At 39.9% G+C, this 18,242-nt stretch overlaps 1 protein-coding gene across 4 annotated transcripts in view; it reads right to left on the reverse strand.

Moving 5' to 3' along the window:
• The window catches only part of ELAPOR1 (endosome-lysosome associated apoptosis and autophagy regulator 1), an 85,490-nt gene that overhangs the window by 30,742 nt on the left and 36,506 nt on the right, over positions 1-18,242 (reverse strand). For all 4 annotated transcript variants that reach the window (XM_037826472.1, XM_037826470.1, XM_037826471.1 and 1 more), the window contains exons 2-3: positions 4,675-4,795; positions 3,401-3,593 (exon numbers count right to left, since the gene is read on the reverse strand). In XM_037826472.1, the coding sequence (XP_037682400.1) occupies positions 3,401-3,593; positions 4,675-4,795 (314 nt within the window). The remainder of the gene's footprint in view (positions 1-3,400; positions 3,594-4,674; positions 4,796-18,242) is intronic.

The raw sequence follows: 18,242 nt of genomic DNA on the forward strand, positions 1-18,242 counted from the left end.
AGAGGCAGTTAGGAAGCTTGCCCAAGGTCATTCAGAAGTGATCTGCATACACCTGTTTCATTTCACCAGGGCCCTGCGAAGACGGAGGCAAGGTTTTCAAAGAACTCTTATTCTGCCGGCTATCCAGGCACTTTAACACCCAGCCTAGCTCATGCTGGATGATACTGTTTCATATGTTCATGATAAAAAGGAGACACTTTACAGGCAAACTTAGAAGTTTCCAATGTGTGATATCCCTTTTTAATATTTAAGTCTTTCTCTCATTCTTGTTTTCACCCTCCCAGTATTTGGGTTTCTGTTCTTTCTTCTCCACTAATATAAAACATCCTTTCTATAACACACTCTTCAGTTCTGTTCCCTCATCTTTATCCCAATCTCTGACTTCAGATTGTTTCCATCACCTCAGCCCTGGGCTGTCTATTTGGGAACAATGGACAATCTCCTGAGGGCTCAGGATCCCGCCTTGGAAACTCTGTTTAGTTAGTCTGTTTTGTTCCTGATTACTTGTTTTGTGTCTACTCTGTGCAGGACACTATGTTAGACATTGAAGACACAGCAATGAACAAGACAGACTCCATCTGTTCCCTCTTGAACCTTGCATTCTATTTCTGGTTGAGGAGACAGAAACTTAACTAATTACACAATTAGCCATTTAATAACCAGTGTGATAAATGCCATAAGAGAATTACAAGATGATGTAAGAGTGTGTAACAGCAATCTCTGGGATCAGGAAAGCTTCTGGGAGGAAGTGGCATTTAGGCTGAGAGGTAAGTAGGAGAAGAGATGGAGAAGAGTGTGCAAAGGTCCTGAGGAGGGAAGGAGCATGATGACCCGAGGCTGGAGAAAAGCTGGAGAAATGGGCCGAAGGCAGACCAGGCAGGTCTTTTGGGCCATGGGAGGCTACTGGATTTTATCCCAAAAGCAATAGCAAGCCATAGACTCCAGGGTTTTGAGCAGGAAATCACTGTAATTGGATTTGCATTTTAAGATCAATCTGGCTCCTGAGTGGATAGTGGCCTGGAGGAGGCTGGGGTGGAAGCAGGAGACCAGGCCGGAGGCTTGCTTAGGTTGGGTTGGAGATGGTGGGGATGGATTAAGGTAAATACGCAGGTGTACAGGAAAACAGATATTTGATTCTTGGTACCAGCTCAATTACTGCCATTCCAAGAGATGGTGGGGAAACCATGAAACCTGTCTAGGTGGTTGTTTCCTCTCCATTTCTACAGACAGGGAACATCGTATCCCTCCCTCCCAGGGATGTCATGGGACACCTTGAGATCCAGACCCTGAAGCAATCTGTGCTGTGGAAACACAAATTGTTATTAACCAGCCTACATCCTGCTTCACTGCGAGATAATGATTTCTGGACTCTCAGCATGGTCCCCAGAGAAATGAGAAATCCTTTCTTTGCATGGGTAGGAATTGATTGAGCAAGCCAAGCCTGTACTTGTCCAGGGTCAATCATATTCTCTGTTAGGGCTTAAGTGGGGGTTGGTTGTCTTGACTCACACATTCCCTCTCCTTCCAACTTTAATCCTCTCTAGCTTTAACTCTGTCTCCAAGAACAAACCTGGCAGAGTTATGCTAATGACTTCGACACTTAAAATTGAACTAGAAAAAAAAAACATTAAAATTAGACTATTAAATGCCTGCTGCTTGGCTCAGACAATGGTACTTCTAAGAGAATTAAATATAGGAATGGGAGAAGTCACCCCAGTTTCAAAAGCATAATACAATGATTAAGTCCTCTGTATCCATTTGAGTGCTTAGGTATAAGAGGAACTTTCATTTACTCTCCTCCCGTATTCACTGTCAATATTTACCAAAGAGCAACTTATGATGGCCTCTTACATCTTTGATTCCCATTATTTTTACTCCCCAGGACCCAACATTACCTTGCACATAATAAACATTATTTGAAAGAGGCAGCATTCCAATCTATCACTTGTAAGCTAGATAACAAAGGGCAAGTCACCTAACCTGAGTCTCTAGTTCATCTGTGTAATGGGAACCATGATATCTATTTCACAGGGTTCTAGTGAGGATTATAGAAGACAATATGTGTAAAACATACAGAATAGTGCCTGGCACAAAGAAGGCAAATAATCTAATTCCTATCCCTGGAATTAAATGTGCTAAGATATGATAGGGATAGCTCACCAGTTCTCCAAACACCCTGGGCTGAGCTTTTCATGACTGGCAAACATCTCTGAACTGGAAAAATTTCTAGTTGCCGGGGTCTCCAGAGTATGGTAGATCACAGCCACCACTGAGCTGGTCCTATTCTATCCTTCTCCAATCCTTAAACTCAGGTTTGGCAGAACCGGTTTTAAAAGTTAGCTCCAAAGCCAAGAAGTTTGAATGTATTGTGTCCCCCAAATGCCATTATCTTTGATGTAATCTTGTGTAGGCAGACATTATCAGTGTTGATTAGATTGTAATTCTTTGAGTGTTTCTTTGAAATGTGCCCCACCCAGCTGTGGGTGATGACTCTGATTGGATAATTTCCATGGAGGTGTTGCTCCGCCCATTCGGTGTGGGTCTAAGTTGATCAGTGGAGCCATATAAATGAGCTGACATAACAGAAGGAACTCAGTGCAGCTGTGAGTGATGTTTTGAAGAGGAGCTACAGCTAAGGGGGACACTTTGAAGAAAGCACAGGAACTGCAAATGAGAGACAGTTTGTAGACGGCCGTTGAAAGCAGACTCTTGCTCCAGAGAAGCTGAGAGAGGACAAATATCCCAAGTGCAGCTAAGAGTGACATTTTTGAGGAACTGCAGCCTAGAGAGGAACATCCTGGGAGAAAGCCATTTTGAAACCAGAACTTTGGAGCAGAAGCCAGCCATATGCCTTCCCAGCTAACAGAAGTTTTCCAGGCACCATTGGCCATCCTCCAGTGAAGGTACCTGATTGCTGCTATGTTACCTTGGACACTTTATGGCCTTAAGACTGTAACTGTGTAACCAAATAAACCCCCTTTTTATAAAAGCCAATCCATCTCTGGTGTTTTGCATTCTGGCAGCATTAACAAACTAGAACAATAACCAATGTTTTGCACATTGTGTTCCAATCAAGGAGAAGAGGTTTATTGGCTGATCCAAAATTCCATGATGACCCCCAATGGACTGGACCATTTAAGCCCTGTCCCCCTTATCTGTGGCCCTTGATTCCCCTATACTCACCTCTCAAAAATGCCCCACAGATCAATGGTTAGCCTAGGTCAGCAGGAGTGGGCTTTGGTGGGAGTCAGAGCCAGCAGTCCTTGGGGACCTAGTTCAGTCTCACCCTGGCAGCCCGGCTCCCACTGCCCTCCATCCTCCCTGCCCAGCAAGAGGAGCAGTAGGGGAGAATGTACTGTGCCCCCTGCACCCCTTTTCCCAGGATGGAAAGCAAACTCACGAAGTGCAGTTCTCTGTGGTCTCAGCGGCGCTGTCGTCGATCTCCATTTTGGTCGCCAGGTTGGCAAAGCCATGCGGCAGCTCATCCCACTCATCAAACCGGATGCCAGTGCCGAGGGAGTAGCGGCCCTCAGCGCATGGCTTACACGACTGGTCCTTCATGTCCAGAAACTCCCCAGCATTGCAAGAAAAGGCTGGAAAACAGAGCAGGGGCAAGAGGAGGGGTGGTAAGGCCCTGCTGCCCCAGGCTAAGTGGACAGGTTGTGGGCATCCTAAAGGGAGAAGCACAGGATCAGGATGGAGGAGTCTGGCCCACTAAGTTTTAGGGCTGTGACACGTATGACCAAGAATAGGCAAATCCATAGAGAAAGAAAAGAGATGCACGGCTGCCAGGGGCTGGGGGAAGGAGGCTATGGGGAAATACTGCTAATGGGTATTGGGTTTCTTTACTGGGTGATAAAAATGTTCTGAAATTAGATAGTGGTGATGGTTGTACAACTCCAAATATTCTAAAATCCATTGAATTTTACTCTTTAAAGGGATAAACTGAAGTTGTGCTTGGATCTTAGCAATATCCATTCATTAATTTAACACCTACCAACCAGGCACTGTGCTAAGATTATGTTAGAATTTTAATCTCCTTCCCAACTCTTCAAATGTTCCTTAATTCTAGTACCTGATTTCTATTGTTATCCCCTTTGTATTCCTAAAAGAATAGGGCAGGGGAAATAGCTGCCAACTGTAATTATGACTACAGAGGTGGGGGCGGGAGCTGTAGGCAAGTCACTGCTTTTCTAACTGCAAAGTCAGATCCACCAGTGATGGAAGATTCTTATCCCTCAAAATCCCAGTGCATTTTAAAGGTCTGTCTCTGCAGAAATTCATTTTCTCTGGCTTCCTTTTCAAGAATGAAGATGAATCACAATCTTCCCTAATGACTGATTGTGGCTGCTGAGTGCGGATTGGACAGAAATGCACAGGCAATAAAGAAAATCCATGCAGATAGAAAAAATATCTTAGTGGTGCACTGCTGGAATTGCTTATACTTATCCCCTGATGGGGTTTAAATGTTTTAGAAAAATAAAAACAAATTCAGACACTGAGTTTGCATCCACGAAATAAAATTCCTGCACCAAACTTTGGAAGGGTGTGTGGGGAGGGATATCTGGGAATGATCTGATTTCCTAAGGCAGCCACACAGTCAGGAAGGGCCTGGCTTGGGGTGGAGGCCAAGGCTGAGCGGCAAAGGGGCCCTGGAGCATGATGGCTGCTTACAGCACTCGGTGCCCTTGACGGGGTCAGGGAGGCTGGTGCACAGGCCCGGGGAGTGCGGCACGGCGACCCTCCATCTGGAACCCGTGCTGTCACATGCGGTGTACTCGTAGTGGTACTCAGACTGCAGAGGAGAGAACAGTGGGCAAAGAGTGAGTTAGCAGTGATCCAACATTAACACCTTCCCACCCACTTCCTGCCCAGCTGGGTGGCTCCTAACACTCATCACAGCAACGGGCCCTGGGATCCCAGGCAGGGAGCAAGTCATGAGGATGCCAGGTGGACTGTTACAAAGCACATACACAGACCACAGTAATTTGGACCTTTCTTCTCCACCCAGCCATGATCTATCCTCCGGAAACTCATTTTTTTGTGTGTGGGGGGCTCTCTTTGATGTTGTTTATAAATAATATCCTGGTGGAGAAAAGGCTGGAGGTGGGAAGATGTTGGGGTAGGAAGCTCCAGGAATCAGTCCCTCCACCTGAACAACAATTAAACAGGCAGGAACTGCCTGAAACAACTATTTTGAAACATCAGAGTCCAGCAGAACATCATGCTGTATTCAGGGAAGAGCAGGAGAAAGAGGCTGGTAAATTGCAGTAAATTGTCACCCATCCCCCACACTCCTGTGGCAGGAGGCAGTGGGTCTAGCCCCTGGCATAGCTTGCTGGTGCCAGATAGGGACATAAAAACCTCGTTCTCCAAGATCTGGCAGAGACAGGGGTGTGGGGAGTGGAAGGAGTTTGCATGGTCTGATCACTGATCACTGCTTTTGATTAGCCACTTCAGATCACTGAGGACTCAGTTCTTAAGATGGCCATTGTTCCAACCTGCCCCAGACAGAGGCTACAAAGGAGAATTAAAGATGGTTTGTGTTAGATCCCAGAAGAAGAAACTAACATGTAGAAGGAGTTTCTAACTCAGGGGCCCCATAGCTTATCTCACAAGAAAACAGGTGCCCCATAAACTAAAGAATGAAGGCTGTTCAAAGCTGTTCAAGACCATTCCAGCCGCAGTAGCGCCTCAAAGGCGAGTAAGGCAAGGTCAGATATGCCCATAAGAGAACAACCAAAAAGGCCTGCTCTCCCCAGCTAGATAACGCAGCTGCTTTCCTAAAAAGAATATTGTCTCAGAATTTTACCAACCAATCAGCCCAAAACTAGATAGGCACTTAACCAATCGAGACACAGAACATCACAGCAGACCCCCTACCCAACGTGGGTTCCTTTTCTCATTAAAGAATGCTGCTCTCAGATAGAGAGCGGGAGCCATTATCTTTTTCTTCTTTCCTGCTGGCTCCCACCTGCTTTCTTCCTCTAATAAATCTTAAACTTTATACTTAAACTTTGACTCGCTGCATTGTATGAATCCTTGAACGGCTCCGAACCTAACAGTTTGCTTCCTCAGAGCAGGGAGGATGGTTGAAGGGCTGCATTTGCTGGGCATGGGCTGAGTCAAGAGTGGGCAACTTTGGGGGGCCTTGGAAGAAGCTCCTGGCACCCTTCCTGGCCCCTCCCACCCCTTCCCTGGGCAGTTTGTAGCCAGCCAACACTCCCTTTGTAAGTCCCTGGCCTTGTACCTGAGAAAGACTGACTTGGGAAACTTCTCTCTGTGTGCCGCCCCCTCCTCCCAGAATTTGCCCTCCAGGCAAAAGCAGCTTGAGACAAGGAAAGCAGAATAAAAAACAATTGAGGTGGGCAGCCTGGGGCAAAGCTTGTCTGCTTTAAGTCCTGTGGCTCCTGTCCCCCAGAGGGAGAAGGTTTATTTCCCGGGAAGTAGGTGGTGGTGGTGGTGGTGGGGTATTTAAACTCCTGTAAACAGCAGGACACCTAATTCCTCTACCAAGGACAACTGACCTTCCTGGTAGGAGGGCTGAACTCTGAAGGAGAGTACCAGCCAACACAAAATCAATTTGCAAAGACAGTGAAAGGTAATTTTTGCTTAGGCTTGCTTGGTTTTGTTAGCTCCTGACACTCAAGAAAATCTCTGTTGTATCACTAGCTGGATACAAACTTAAGAAACAGATATCTCAGGGAATAAACCCCAGAGTTAACTTTTTAAAATATTAAAACGTACTGAGTGCAACAAAAGATTACAAGACAAACAGGAAATGATGGCTCATCAAAACAAAGAGGATATAAATCCAGAAAACATCAACGAAGATGACCAGACTGTGGATATATTGTACAAAGACTAAAAACAATGCTCAAGAAGACAAAGGAAAATACAGAGAAAGAACAAAAGGATATCAGGAAAACAATGAATGAACAATATGAGCATATCAGTAAAGAGATAGAAATTTTAAAAAGGAACCAAACAGAACTACTGGAGTTGAAGACCACAGTCACTGAAATGAAAAATTCCTGGGAGGGTTTCAACAGCAGATAGGAGCCAGCAGAAGAAAGAATCAATGAACTTAAAGAGAAGGCAATTGAAAGGAGTCAGGCTGAGGAGCAGATAGAAAAAGAATTATAAAAAGTAAAAATAGCCTAAGAGACCCGTGAGACACCATCAAGCATACCAATATATGCTTTATGGGAGTCCTAGAGGGAGAAGAAAAAGAGAAAGGGGCAGAAAGAATATTCAAAGAAATAATGACAGGAAACTTCCAAAACTTAGCAAAATACTTGAATATGCACATCCAAGAAGCCCACAGAACACCAAACAGGATAAACTGGAAGAGAAATATATCCCATCACATACTGATAAAACTGTCAAATGCAAAGGACCCGGAGACAGTTCCAAAAGCTATGAGAGAAAAGTACTGTGTTATGTAGCAAGGGAGTCCCAATTAGATTAAGTGCTGATTTCTCATCAGAAACCATGGAGGCAAGAAGGCAGCAGCTTGAAATAAAGTGCTGAGAGAACACAATCACCAACCAATAATTTTATATATGATGAAACTATCTTTCAAACATGAAGGATAGATTAAGACATACCCAGATAAACAATAGTTGACGGACTTCATCACCACTAGATCTGCTTTACAAGCAGTGCTAAAGGGAGCTCTACAGACTGAAAGGAAAGGACACTAGGGAATAGTTCAAAGTGGCATAAAGAAATAAAGACCTCAAGTGAAGGTAATCATATAGGTAATTATAAATATTACTATTATATCGCATTTTTTGGTATGTAACTCTACTTCTTACTTCCTACAGTTGCTAAAATGTAAATGCATAAAAAGTAATGATAAATCTATTGTTTTGGACATATGATATATGAAGATATAATTTGTAACAAGTACAAAAAAAGGTGTGGGGAGGGAGGGGTATCTGAACAGTGTATGGCTATGCTATTGAAGTCAAGTTGACATCAAATGAAATATGATTGTTATACATATAGGGAGTTAAGTTTTAACCCCATGATAACCACAAGGAAAATACATAAAAAATATAACCATAAAAAAATGAGAAGGGTCTCAGTATGGTACAATACAAAAAATCAAATAAATATGAAAGTAAGCATCGACAGAAGAATTGAAGGACAAAAAAAGTATAAGACTTACAAATACTAAATAGCAAAATGGCAGAAGAAAGATCAGCCATTATCAGCAGTTATCTTAAATGTAAATGGATTAAACTCTCCAGTCAAATGGCAGATATTGGTAGAATGGATTAAAAAGCATGGCCCAGCTGTATACTGTTTAAAAGAGGCACACCTTAAATTCAAAGATATAAGTAGGCTGAAAAGGAAAGGGTGGGAAAAATATACCATGCAGGTAATAACCAAAAGAGAGCTGGGGTAGCTATAATAATATCAGATAAAATAGACTTTAAGTCAAAAACTGTTACAAGAGACAAGGAGGGTCATTATATACTGATAAAGGGGTCAATTCAACAAAATGTAAGAATTATAAATAAATATGTGTGTGTGTGTATATATATATATATATATATGCACTTAACAGCAGAGAACAAAAATATATGAAGCAAATGCTGATAGATTTTTTTAACTTTAGAAATGATTTTATTTCATGTGCAAATAATGGACCAACACTCTACCCATAAACTCTATTTTTCAAAAACAACAGGAGCTTTTGTAAAGAAAACAATGCAACAAATTTTAAAAAGCACTGGTATTCCTCTGATTCTAAGCTAGTGCCAAGCTGAAAAAATAAAACTTGTTCCACCAGGAATCTCAAGTTAATGGAAATTAATAGAGTTTAGAGTCATTTCGGGAAAAAATTATTTAGCTCTCACCCACAACATCCACAACTGGCTATCAGAACACAAACCAGATCAGAACAGTTCAACATAATTAGGCCTCAATCTCCAGTATGATGTTAGTAAACCAAAACAGGAAATCTTAAAATCAAAATGAAAGTATCACTCAAGGCCAATTTTCATACAGATTGTTAGTTTCTTATTGTACCCCCCTTTCTATAGCATTAATAAAGGGACTATCTTACTGCAAAGAAAGTTTTATTTTATGTATCATTAGTCATGAATTTTTGTATATAAAATTTGTATAAAAACTGCCTAGGGTCATTATCCAAATAACATGACCACTTGATGCCCACAATTCACTTGTGTACTTACAAACAGAATTTTTATGATTTACACAGTACAAATTATGAGTGGTTTAAAGTTGAGATACAATCTAACATCTGTAACATCTGATGTTTTATAGATAGCAATGTAAGAGAAATGTACTTTTAATTACTTTTCATTTGAGTAAGTTTATGAAAAAAATAAATCAATAGTTTAGAAGTTGCAAGTCTCCAGAAGTGATTTTCAAATGCACATATAGAAATGGTTACAGACAGTGAGATTTTTAAGAAATATCTCCCATGTCCACATTCTGTTGTAATTGCTGTACCATTTTTTCTTCCAGTTGCTTTCCTTTGCCTGCAAGAGGAGCCCAGATAAGTTGGTGTTTTGCTTGACTTCTTTGGTGTCCTGAACTTTCTGTAGTTCTTTATTTTTCTTTAACCTGTTCATTATAAATTTAGCTTGGCACTTTTGTTTAATTTCTTTGACTCTCTTCATTGCATCAATAGTTTTATTCCATAGCTCTCACTGGTATTTGACAGGTTCATTTCTTTTTTTTTTTTTTTTAATCATATTTTTTATTGTAGACTATAACATACATACACAGAAGTGGTAACTTTCGAAGTGCAATTTAACAAGGAGTTAGCAAATTTCAAAGAATATTATGGATTACAGTTCCATGACAGGTTCATTTCTATGTTCTTCAAATTCAAATGAATTATCTACTGTTAGCTCTTTACCAGTTGCCTTCTGGAATGCTTTAGTCCACCTGACCTTGTGAAGATTATGCTTCTTTTTAAAGTTTTTATGATATTTGGATTTACAGAATCTGAACACCTTAACAATCGTTGTGGATGAACATCACGCTGGGCCAGGATACACTGAACAGAAATAATACGTCTCGATACGCATATTGAACCCATGTGTATGCCCACAGTCAAATGCCGAGTTTGAGGGAAATACTGATAGATTTGAAGGGAGAGACAGACATTCTGCATTAATTGTAGAAGACTTTAGTACATCACTTTCAATAAAGGACAGAACATTTAGACAGCAGATCAATAAGGAAATAGACTTCAACAATACTCTAAACCAACTAGACCTAATAGATTTATATAGAATATTTCACCCAATATTCACCCAACAGAATACACGTTCTTCTCTAGTGCACACAGATCATTTCCAGGATCAACCATATCATAGATCATAAGATAAGTCTCAATCAATTCAAAAAGACTGAAACCATTTAATTCATTTAATATATCTTCTCTGACAAAGGAATGAAGCTAGAAATAAGAAACAGAGTATTAAATGGCAAATTCACAAATATTTGGAATTTAAACAATTTATCTTAAACAACCAATGGATTAAAGAGAAAATCGCAAGGGAAATTAGGAAATATCTTGAGGCGATTGAAAATTAAATACAACATATCAAAACTTATGGGATGCAGCAAAAGAAGTGATGAAAGAGAAATTTATAGGTCTAAAAGTGAGCCAGAAGGAAGAAAATAACAAAGATTAGAGTGAGGATAAATGAAATAGAGAATAAAAAAACAACAAAGAGAATCAACAAAACCAAAAGTTTGTTCTTTGAAATGATCAATAAATTTGACAAACCCTTAGCTGGACCGACAAAGAAAAAAAGAGAGAGGGCACAAATGAGTAAAATCAGAAATGAAAAGGAGGACATTATTGCTGACCTCAATGAAATAAAAAGGATTACAAGAGGATATTATAAACAACTGTATGCCAACAAATTAGACAACCTAAATAAAGTGGGAAAATTTCTAGAAATACACAAGCTGCTTACACTGACTCAAGAAGAAATAGAAGATCTCAACAAATCAATAACTAGTAAAGAGATTGTATCAGAAATCAAAAGCTCCCCACAAAGAAAAGCCTAGAACCAGATGGCTTCACAGGTGACTTTTACCAATATTCCAAGAGGAATTAATGCCAATCCTGCTCAAATTTTCCAAAAAATTGAGGAGGGAACAGTCCCTAATTCATTCTATGAGGCCAAAGTCAGAAATAGATACCACAAGAAAAGAAAATTACAGACCAATATCCCTTATGAATATAGATGCTAAAATCCTCAAAAAAAATTCTAGCAAACCAAATCCACATGCACATAAAAAGAATTATAGACCATGATCAGGTGGGATTTATCCTAGGTATGCAAGTGTGTTTCAACATAAGAAAATCAATTACTGTAATATATCACATTAATAGAATGAAGAAAAAAGACAATGTTATCATCTCCATTGATGCAGAAAAGGCACTTGACAAAATCTGGCAACTCTTCTAGACAAAAATACTTAGAACACTAGGAATAGAAGGAAATTTCCTCTACATGATAAAGTGCATATATGAAAAACCGACAGTTACATCATATTCAATGGTGAAGGACTGAAAGCTTTCCCTTTAAAATCAGGAACAAAACAAGGATGACCAAAGTCACCACTCTTATTCAACATTGTTCTGGAATTTCTAGCCAGAGCAATTAGGCAAGAAAAAGAAATAAAAGGCATCCAAATTGTAAAGGAAAAAGTAAAACTTTCCCTATTTGCAGATGACATGATCCTATATACAGCAAATTCTGAAAAATATACAACAAAGCTACTACAGCTAATAAATGAATTCAGCACAGTGGTGGGGTACAAGGTCAACACACAAAAAGTCAGTAGTGTTTCTGTACACTAGAAATGAACAATCTGAAGAGGAAATCAAGAAAAAAATTCCATTTACAATAGGAACTAAAAGAATCAAATATCTAGGAATAAATCTAACCAAGGACGTAACAGACTTGTACATAGAAAACTGCAAAACATTGCAAAGAGATATCAAAGAAGACCTAAATAAATGGAAGAACATTATCAAAGAAGACCTAAATAAATGGAAGAACATTCTGTGTTCATAGATTGGAAGACTAAATATTGTTAAGCTGTCAATTCTACCAAAAGCAATTTACAGACTCTATGTAATCCCAATCAAAATTCCAACAGCCTTCCTTGCACATATGGAATCACCAATTATCAAATTTTTATGAAAGGGTAAGGGGAATGGCCAAAGCCATCTTGAAAAAGAAATACAAAATTGGAGGACTCACACTTCCTGATCTTAAAATTTATTACAGAGCCACAGTAATCAAAACAGCATGGTACTGGCACAAGGACAGACATATAGACAAATGGAATCAAGTTGAGAGTTCAGAAATCAACCCTCATATTTATGGCCAACTGATCTTGACAAGGGTGCAGAGACCAGTTGTACCGGTTTGTATATATTATGTTCCCTAGAAAAGCCATGTTCTTTGATGCAATCTTGTGGGGGCAAACATATTAGTGGGGATTAAGTTGGAACGTTTGGATTAGGTTGTTTCCATGGAAATGCACCCTACCCAACTGTGGGTGATAACTCTGATTGGATAGTTTCCATGGATATGTGGCCCCACCCATTCAGTGTGGGCCTTGATTAGTTTACTGAAGCATTATATAAGCTCAGACAGAAGGAGTAAGCACCCAAGAGGGACACTCTGAAGAACGCACTGGAACTGAGAGGGGAGCTTCAGCTTACGGAGACATTTTGGAGACAGCCTTTGAAAGCAGACTTTTGCTCCAGCGAAGCTGAGAGAGGACAAAAGCCCCAAGAACAACTAAGGGTGACATTTTGGAGAGAAGCTGAAGCCTAGAGAGAAATGTCCTGGGAGAAGGCCATTTTGAAACCAGAACTCCAGAGCAGACGCCAGCCACGTGCTTTCCCAGCTAACAGGTTTCCAGACACCATTGGCCATCCTCCAGTGAAGGTACCTGATTGTTGATGTGTTACTTTGGACACTTTATGGCCTTAAGACTGTAATTGTGTAACCAAATAAACTCTGTTTTATAAAAGTGAATTCATCTCTGGTGTTTTGCATCCTGGCAGCATTAACCAGAACACCAGTCAACTGGGAAAGACTAACCTCTTCAACAAGTGATGCTTGGAAAACTGGATCTCCATTTGCAAAAGAAAAAAAACAAAAAGGGAAGACCCCTTACCTCACTCCTTATACAAAAATCAACTCAAAATCGATCAAAGACCTAAATAGAAGAGACAGAACTATAAAATTCCTAGAAGAAAATGCAGGGAAGCATCTTAAGGACCCTGTGTTAGGCAATGGTTTCTTAGACTTGCACCGAAAGCATAAGCAATAGTAACAACAAAAATAGATAGTTTTTAATGAACATTAAAAACTGTTGTGGATTAAAGTACTTTACCATGAAAGTAAAATGGCATCCTGCACAATGGGAGAAAATATTTTGAAACCACATGTGATGGTTTGGAGGCTTTATGAACACCAGAAAATCATGGTCTTTAAGCTAATCCATGCCTGTGCATGTAAATCTATTGTAAGTGGGACCTTTTGATTAGGTTATTTCGGTTGAGACATGCCCCAGGTGGGTCTTAATCCTCCTATTGGAGTCCTTTACAAGAGGATGAAATTCAGACAAGGGCAAACAGAGAGAAAGACACAGAAGCTGAGAAAGAAAGACACAGAAACAGAGAGGAAGCCACTAAATCTAGAAGCTGGAAGCAATGAAACCCAGAAGAGAAGGGAGAGACCAGTAAATGTCATCATGTGCCTTGCCATGTGACAGAGAAGTCCTCAGATCACAGGCAGCCTGTCTTCAAGAAAAAAGTATCATCCTGATGATGCCTAGATTTAGACATTTTCATGGCCTCAGAACTGTAAGCTTGTAAACTAATAAATCCCCATTGTAAAAGCCAGCCCATTTTATGGTGTCTGCATTTCAGCAAATTTAGAACTAAAACACCATATATCTGATTCAAGTTTAATATCTAGAATAAATAAAGAAATCCTACAACTCAACATCAAAAAGACAAACTAGCTTAAAACTGGGCAAAAGACTTGAACAGACATTTCTCCAAAGAAGATACACAAATGGCCAAAAAGAACATGAAAAGATGCTCAACATCATTAGCTATTCGGGAAAGGCAAATGAAAACTACAATTAGATACTATTTCACATCCACTAGAATGGCTACTATTTTAAAAAAGGAAAATTACAAGTGTTGGAGAGGATGTGGAGAAATAGGAATATTCATTCATTGCTGGTGGGAATGTGAAATGGCGCAGATCCTCCGAAATTTAAGTATAGGATTACCACATGACTTGCCATCCCACTGGTAGGTATACACTCAGAAGAACTGAAGTACGGATTCGAACAGACATTTGCACACCGTTGTTCATGGCAGCATTATTCACAACCGCCAAAAGGCCAAGTTTCCATCAACAGATGAATGTATAAACAAAATGTAGTTTATACACACAATGGAATATTATTCAGCAGGAATAACGTTTTGATACGTGCAAAAACATGGATGAACCTCGAAGACATCATGTTGAGTGAAATAAGCCAATCACCAAAGGACAAATATTTTATGATTTCACTGATATAAAATAATTAGAATAAGTAAATTCATGGAGTCAGAATCTAGAATATAAGTTTTCAGGGGATGAGCTGGGGTAGGGAATAGGGAGTTGATGCTTCAAATGTACAGAGTTTCTATTTGAGATGATGGAAAATTTGGGGGAATGGTGGTGATGGTAGCATAACATTGTGAATGTAATTAACAGCACTGAATTACATATTTGAATGTAGTTAAAAGGGGAAATTTTAGATTGTATATATGTTAATAGAATTTAAAAGAAAAAGAAGACCAGAAACAGGTAGTATTTTTCTTGTTCCAAACAACTGATAAGTAAAGATATCCTAAATGAAAGGGATGGTTCACAAAAAATTTACAAAGGATGGTCCCAGAAGCTGTATTCCCATATCCCTGCATTCCTCACTCTCCTTTCTGACCAGGAAGACTAGGAATTCCTACCCTGCATTTTATGAAAATGTCACATTTAGCCCAGACAGATGTGTTCTCATCATGTGAGTCAGCTCACACCTAATTTCTCTGTACAATGGGAAACTTGCTTTACTTGTGCTAAGGATAAAAAAGAAAAACAACAAAAGAGCCAAATCAAACATTAAACAAAACAACTGCAACAACAAAAAGCACTACTCAGGAGAAAGAAAATATTATAGATGTTCCAAATGCTCTCAGACATTTCTTACTCTTTTAAATCTTGTAATAAACAACAGACGATGGAATTAATGTCAATTTTGGCTCTGGCAAAAATTTTACAATCTGCACTTACCTAAAACCCAGAGGTATTTTGTGTTACTATATCCATAAGAAAAATAGAACTAACGGCCCCCTTCAACTCACATGAAAGCATGATTGCCTAACAAATATCACTGCAAGGAGCTGAGACTAAAAATAAGATAGCTTTGAAATTTGCTGACCTAATAATGCATCAGGACCAAAAGGAGAAATCTACTTTTTGGAAGAGGTAAGCACACTGCATTTAGGATGCATTTTACCCCCCACATTTTAGGATCTATGAAATTAATATGTATCTTATAATCGACACAATCAGGAAGCATCATGTTATAGTTTGATCGAGATTCTTCTTTCTTTGTGGTACATAAAAAATGGTGTGTCTTAGAGTCAATGGCATCTCAGATTGTATTGAAATATGGGAACCCTGTTGTTTCTTGATCGGTGGCTTCAGAAACTTAGGATAATGCTCATAAAAAAACAATTTGAGAGCTTTGCTTTAATTTCCTCTATAATAAATATTCAGCAAATACATACTGTATGCTGGCACTTAGAGGAACTAAGTGTTGTGCCTGGTATGATTCAGGACAGCAACACATAAACTCAGTACCTGTATCCCGAGGGGAAAGATGCAGGGGAAGAAAGGGAAAATTTGGGGATCTGTGAACTGAAATTTTGACCAAAATCTCTGACTTTGAATTTAGATGTGTCATCTAGGGAAATAAAGAACATTAGGATGGGATTTTTTATGCCCCTGGGCTACCATCTCTCTCTGGTCTGCTCTCCTCATAATTCCAGTCCTTTCCCTATCCTAGAGGACTCAGGATAAATAAGGCAACTATGTATCTAGCATATCAATTCCAGGCCTAAAAGTGGTACTCCCAAAAAGGGTTTTGCTGCAAGAATAAGGGGTAAAATCCACAGTCTGTAAATTAAATGGAGAGTTGAGTGAACAAGGCAGAAGGGATTTAATGTGAACATAATTATGTGGGTCATTTGCATAGTATTTTACAGTTCACAATCACCATCTCATTTGATCTTCCTAACTTCCTACAAGGCACACAGCAGCAAGGAGTGGTTTCCTTCACTGTACAGATGAGAAAACTGACTCTCAGCGGGGTGAGTGGCTTGTCAAAGTCACACAGCTGGTAACTGACTGAGCTAGGACCCAAGCCTTCCCATCAAGCATCCTCCTACACCCCCATATGTCCGCTCAAACACACAGACTCGCAATGGGCTAAATCTAATAGTCACAATCTAAAAATTAAATATGACAGTGTGGGTCATATTTAAGGCTCAGCTCACTTCTGAGGCCTGAGAATTGGTGTTAAAATATGTAATCTGTTCAACCAAAACATTTCAGTTCATTCTGACTGCATTTGGCCTTTTGGAGGCACATGGGTTAAGTTCATTTCCTTTTATTTTCTTTGTTGTCTCCTGGGTCCCACTCGAGTGGGAGGTTTGCTGGGAAAATGGTGATTTCAAGCCTTATAAAATTTCCCTTTGAATATGTGCTAATTTGTTATTTCACATCTGAACTACACCTTGAGATGTCACCATTCAAGTCACACATTTAGAGACAATTAAATTGGGAATATGACTGGCAGGACTCCTGGATTATATTCAGTGTTCTCTGGACAAATCAATTCCCTGGCAATACGTCAATTTATCCAGTGATCTGTCCTTGAAACTATATCATCTGTATAATAAACAGATTCATAAAGGAGACTCATAAATATATTCAGTATATGTGTTCAGCACACAACTCCTTCTTCCTCCCCCTCATGCACAATTATATTTTAGATATTCAAATCACAATTTTAAATGAGAACATAGCAGGCAGAGGCTGCTGTCTTCTCTCAGGGAAAGAAAGGGAAGGGCTTATTAGTGGGAGAAGGAGGGCTTTAGGTAACCAACCCTCCTTTAACATTGCCTAGTCACTTAATGCTCCTGAGTTAATGTGAAGAAGAGATAAAAATTCTGAAGTTGGGGTCTGCTTTGCCTAATATTAAGCTAGCTGTTGGTAACACTGATCTTCCAGTTCTAGAAGAAGAAGGATTCACTTGGACCCACAGTATTTTTAGTCCCTGCTGTCTAGACCTTGAGTGGACTGCTGAAATGATAAAAAAAACTTCCAAGTCAGGATGACCTTACAGGTTAGAGCAAAGACGGGTGTTAATCTATAGGTTATGCATATATTTAAATCATCATCCAATTGGTCTGTTGGGCAAACTCAACAGACACCAAGAGGGAGGGGTGGAAGGTGGTAGACAGGGACATTGGGGCAGCTTTACTGGCTATGCCCATACAGTGATTTGCCCGATGCTTAAGTGCTTGCTATTAGCAACTGTTCAAAAGCACTGAGTTGCAGTTGTGCAAATAAATATTAAGTGCCTCAAAACTATTCTTTCCAAACATTCTGCTCTTTTGGAATGAAAATGTTTAAACTCTGGAAATATCATTTACTCAGAACAAGTCAGATCTACATTCTAAGTAAATGATGTCCACTCACTGAAAAATTCAAGCAGTTATTGAGGCCTATGGCGTGCTAGGTTCTGGTGAAGCAGTGGTGTCTGAAACCAAGTTTTAGCTCTCAAGGAGCTTCTGTATGTATGTGGGTGGAGGTGTGCTATGGGGAGGGGCAGAGGTGGGGGTACAGAGGAGACAGGCCATAAACACATTCACAAATAAGCTAATTTCTGGTCTTCCATGTTCTCTACAATTAATCGTCATTGTGCATTCTCGTTCCTGCCTGCCTGTCGCCGCCTCCCCTTTCTGCAGAGAAGGTGCGTGATGTCTAAATACTCTGGCATGACTCAGACATGTCTCAGACTCCAAGTCAGCGCTAACCATTGATCCCCATTGTTTCTTTTTCAACTGATGGTGGTTTGAAAGCCATGACAAG

The sequence above is a fragment of the Choloepus didactylus genome, chromosome 2 (assembly GCF_015220235.1).
Source record: "Choloepus didactylus isolate mChoDid1 chromosome 2, mChoDid1.pri, whole genome shotgun sequence".
NCBI lineage: Eukaryota > Metazoa > Chordata > Mammalia > Pilosa > Megalonychidae > Choloepus > Choloepus didactylus.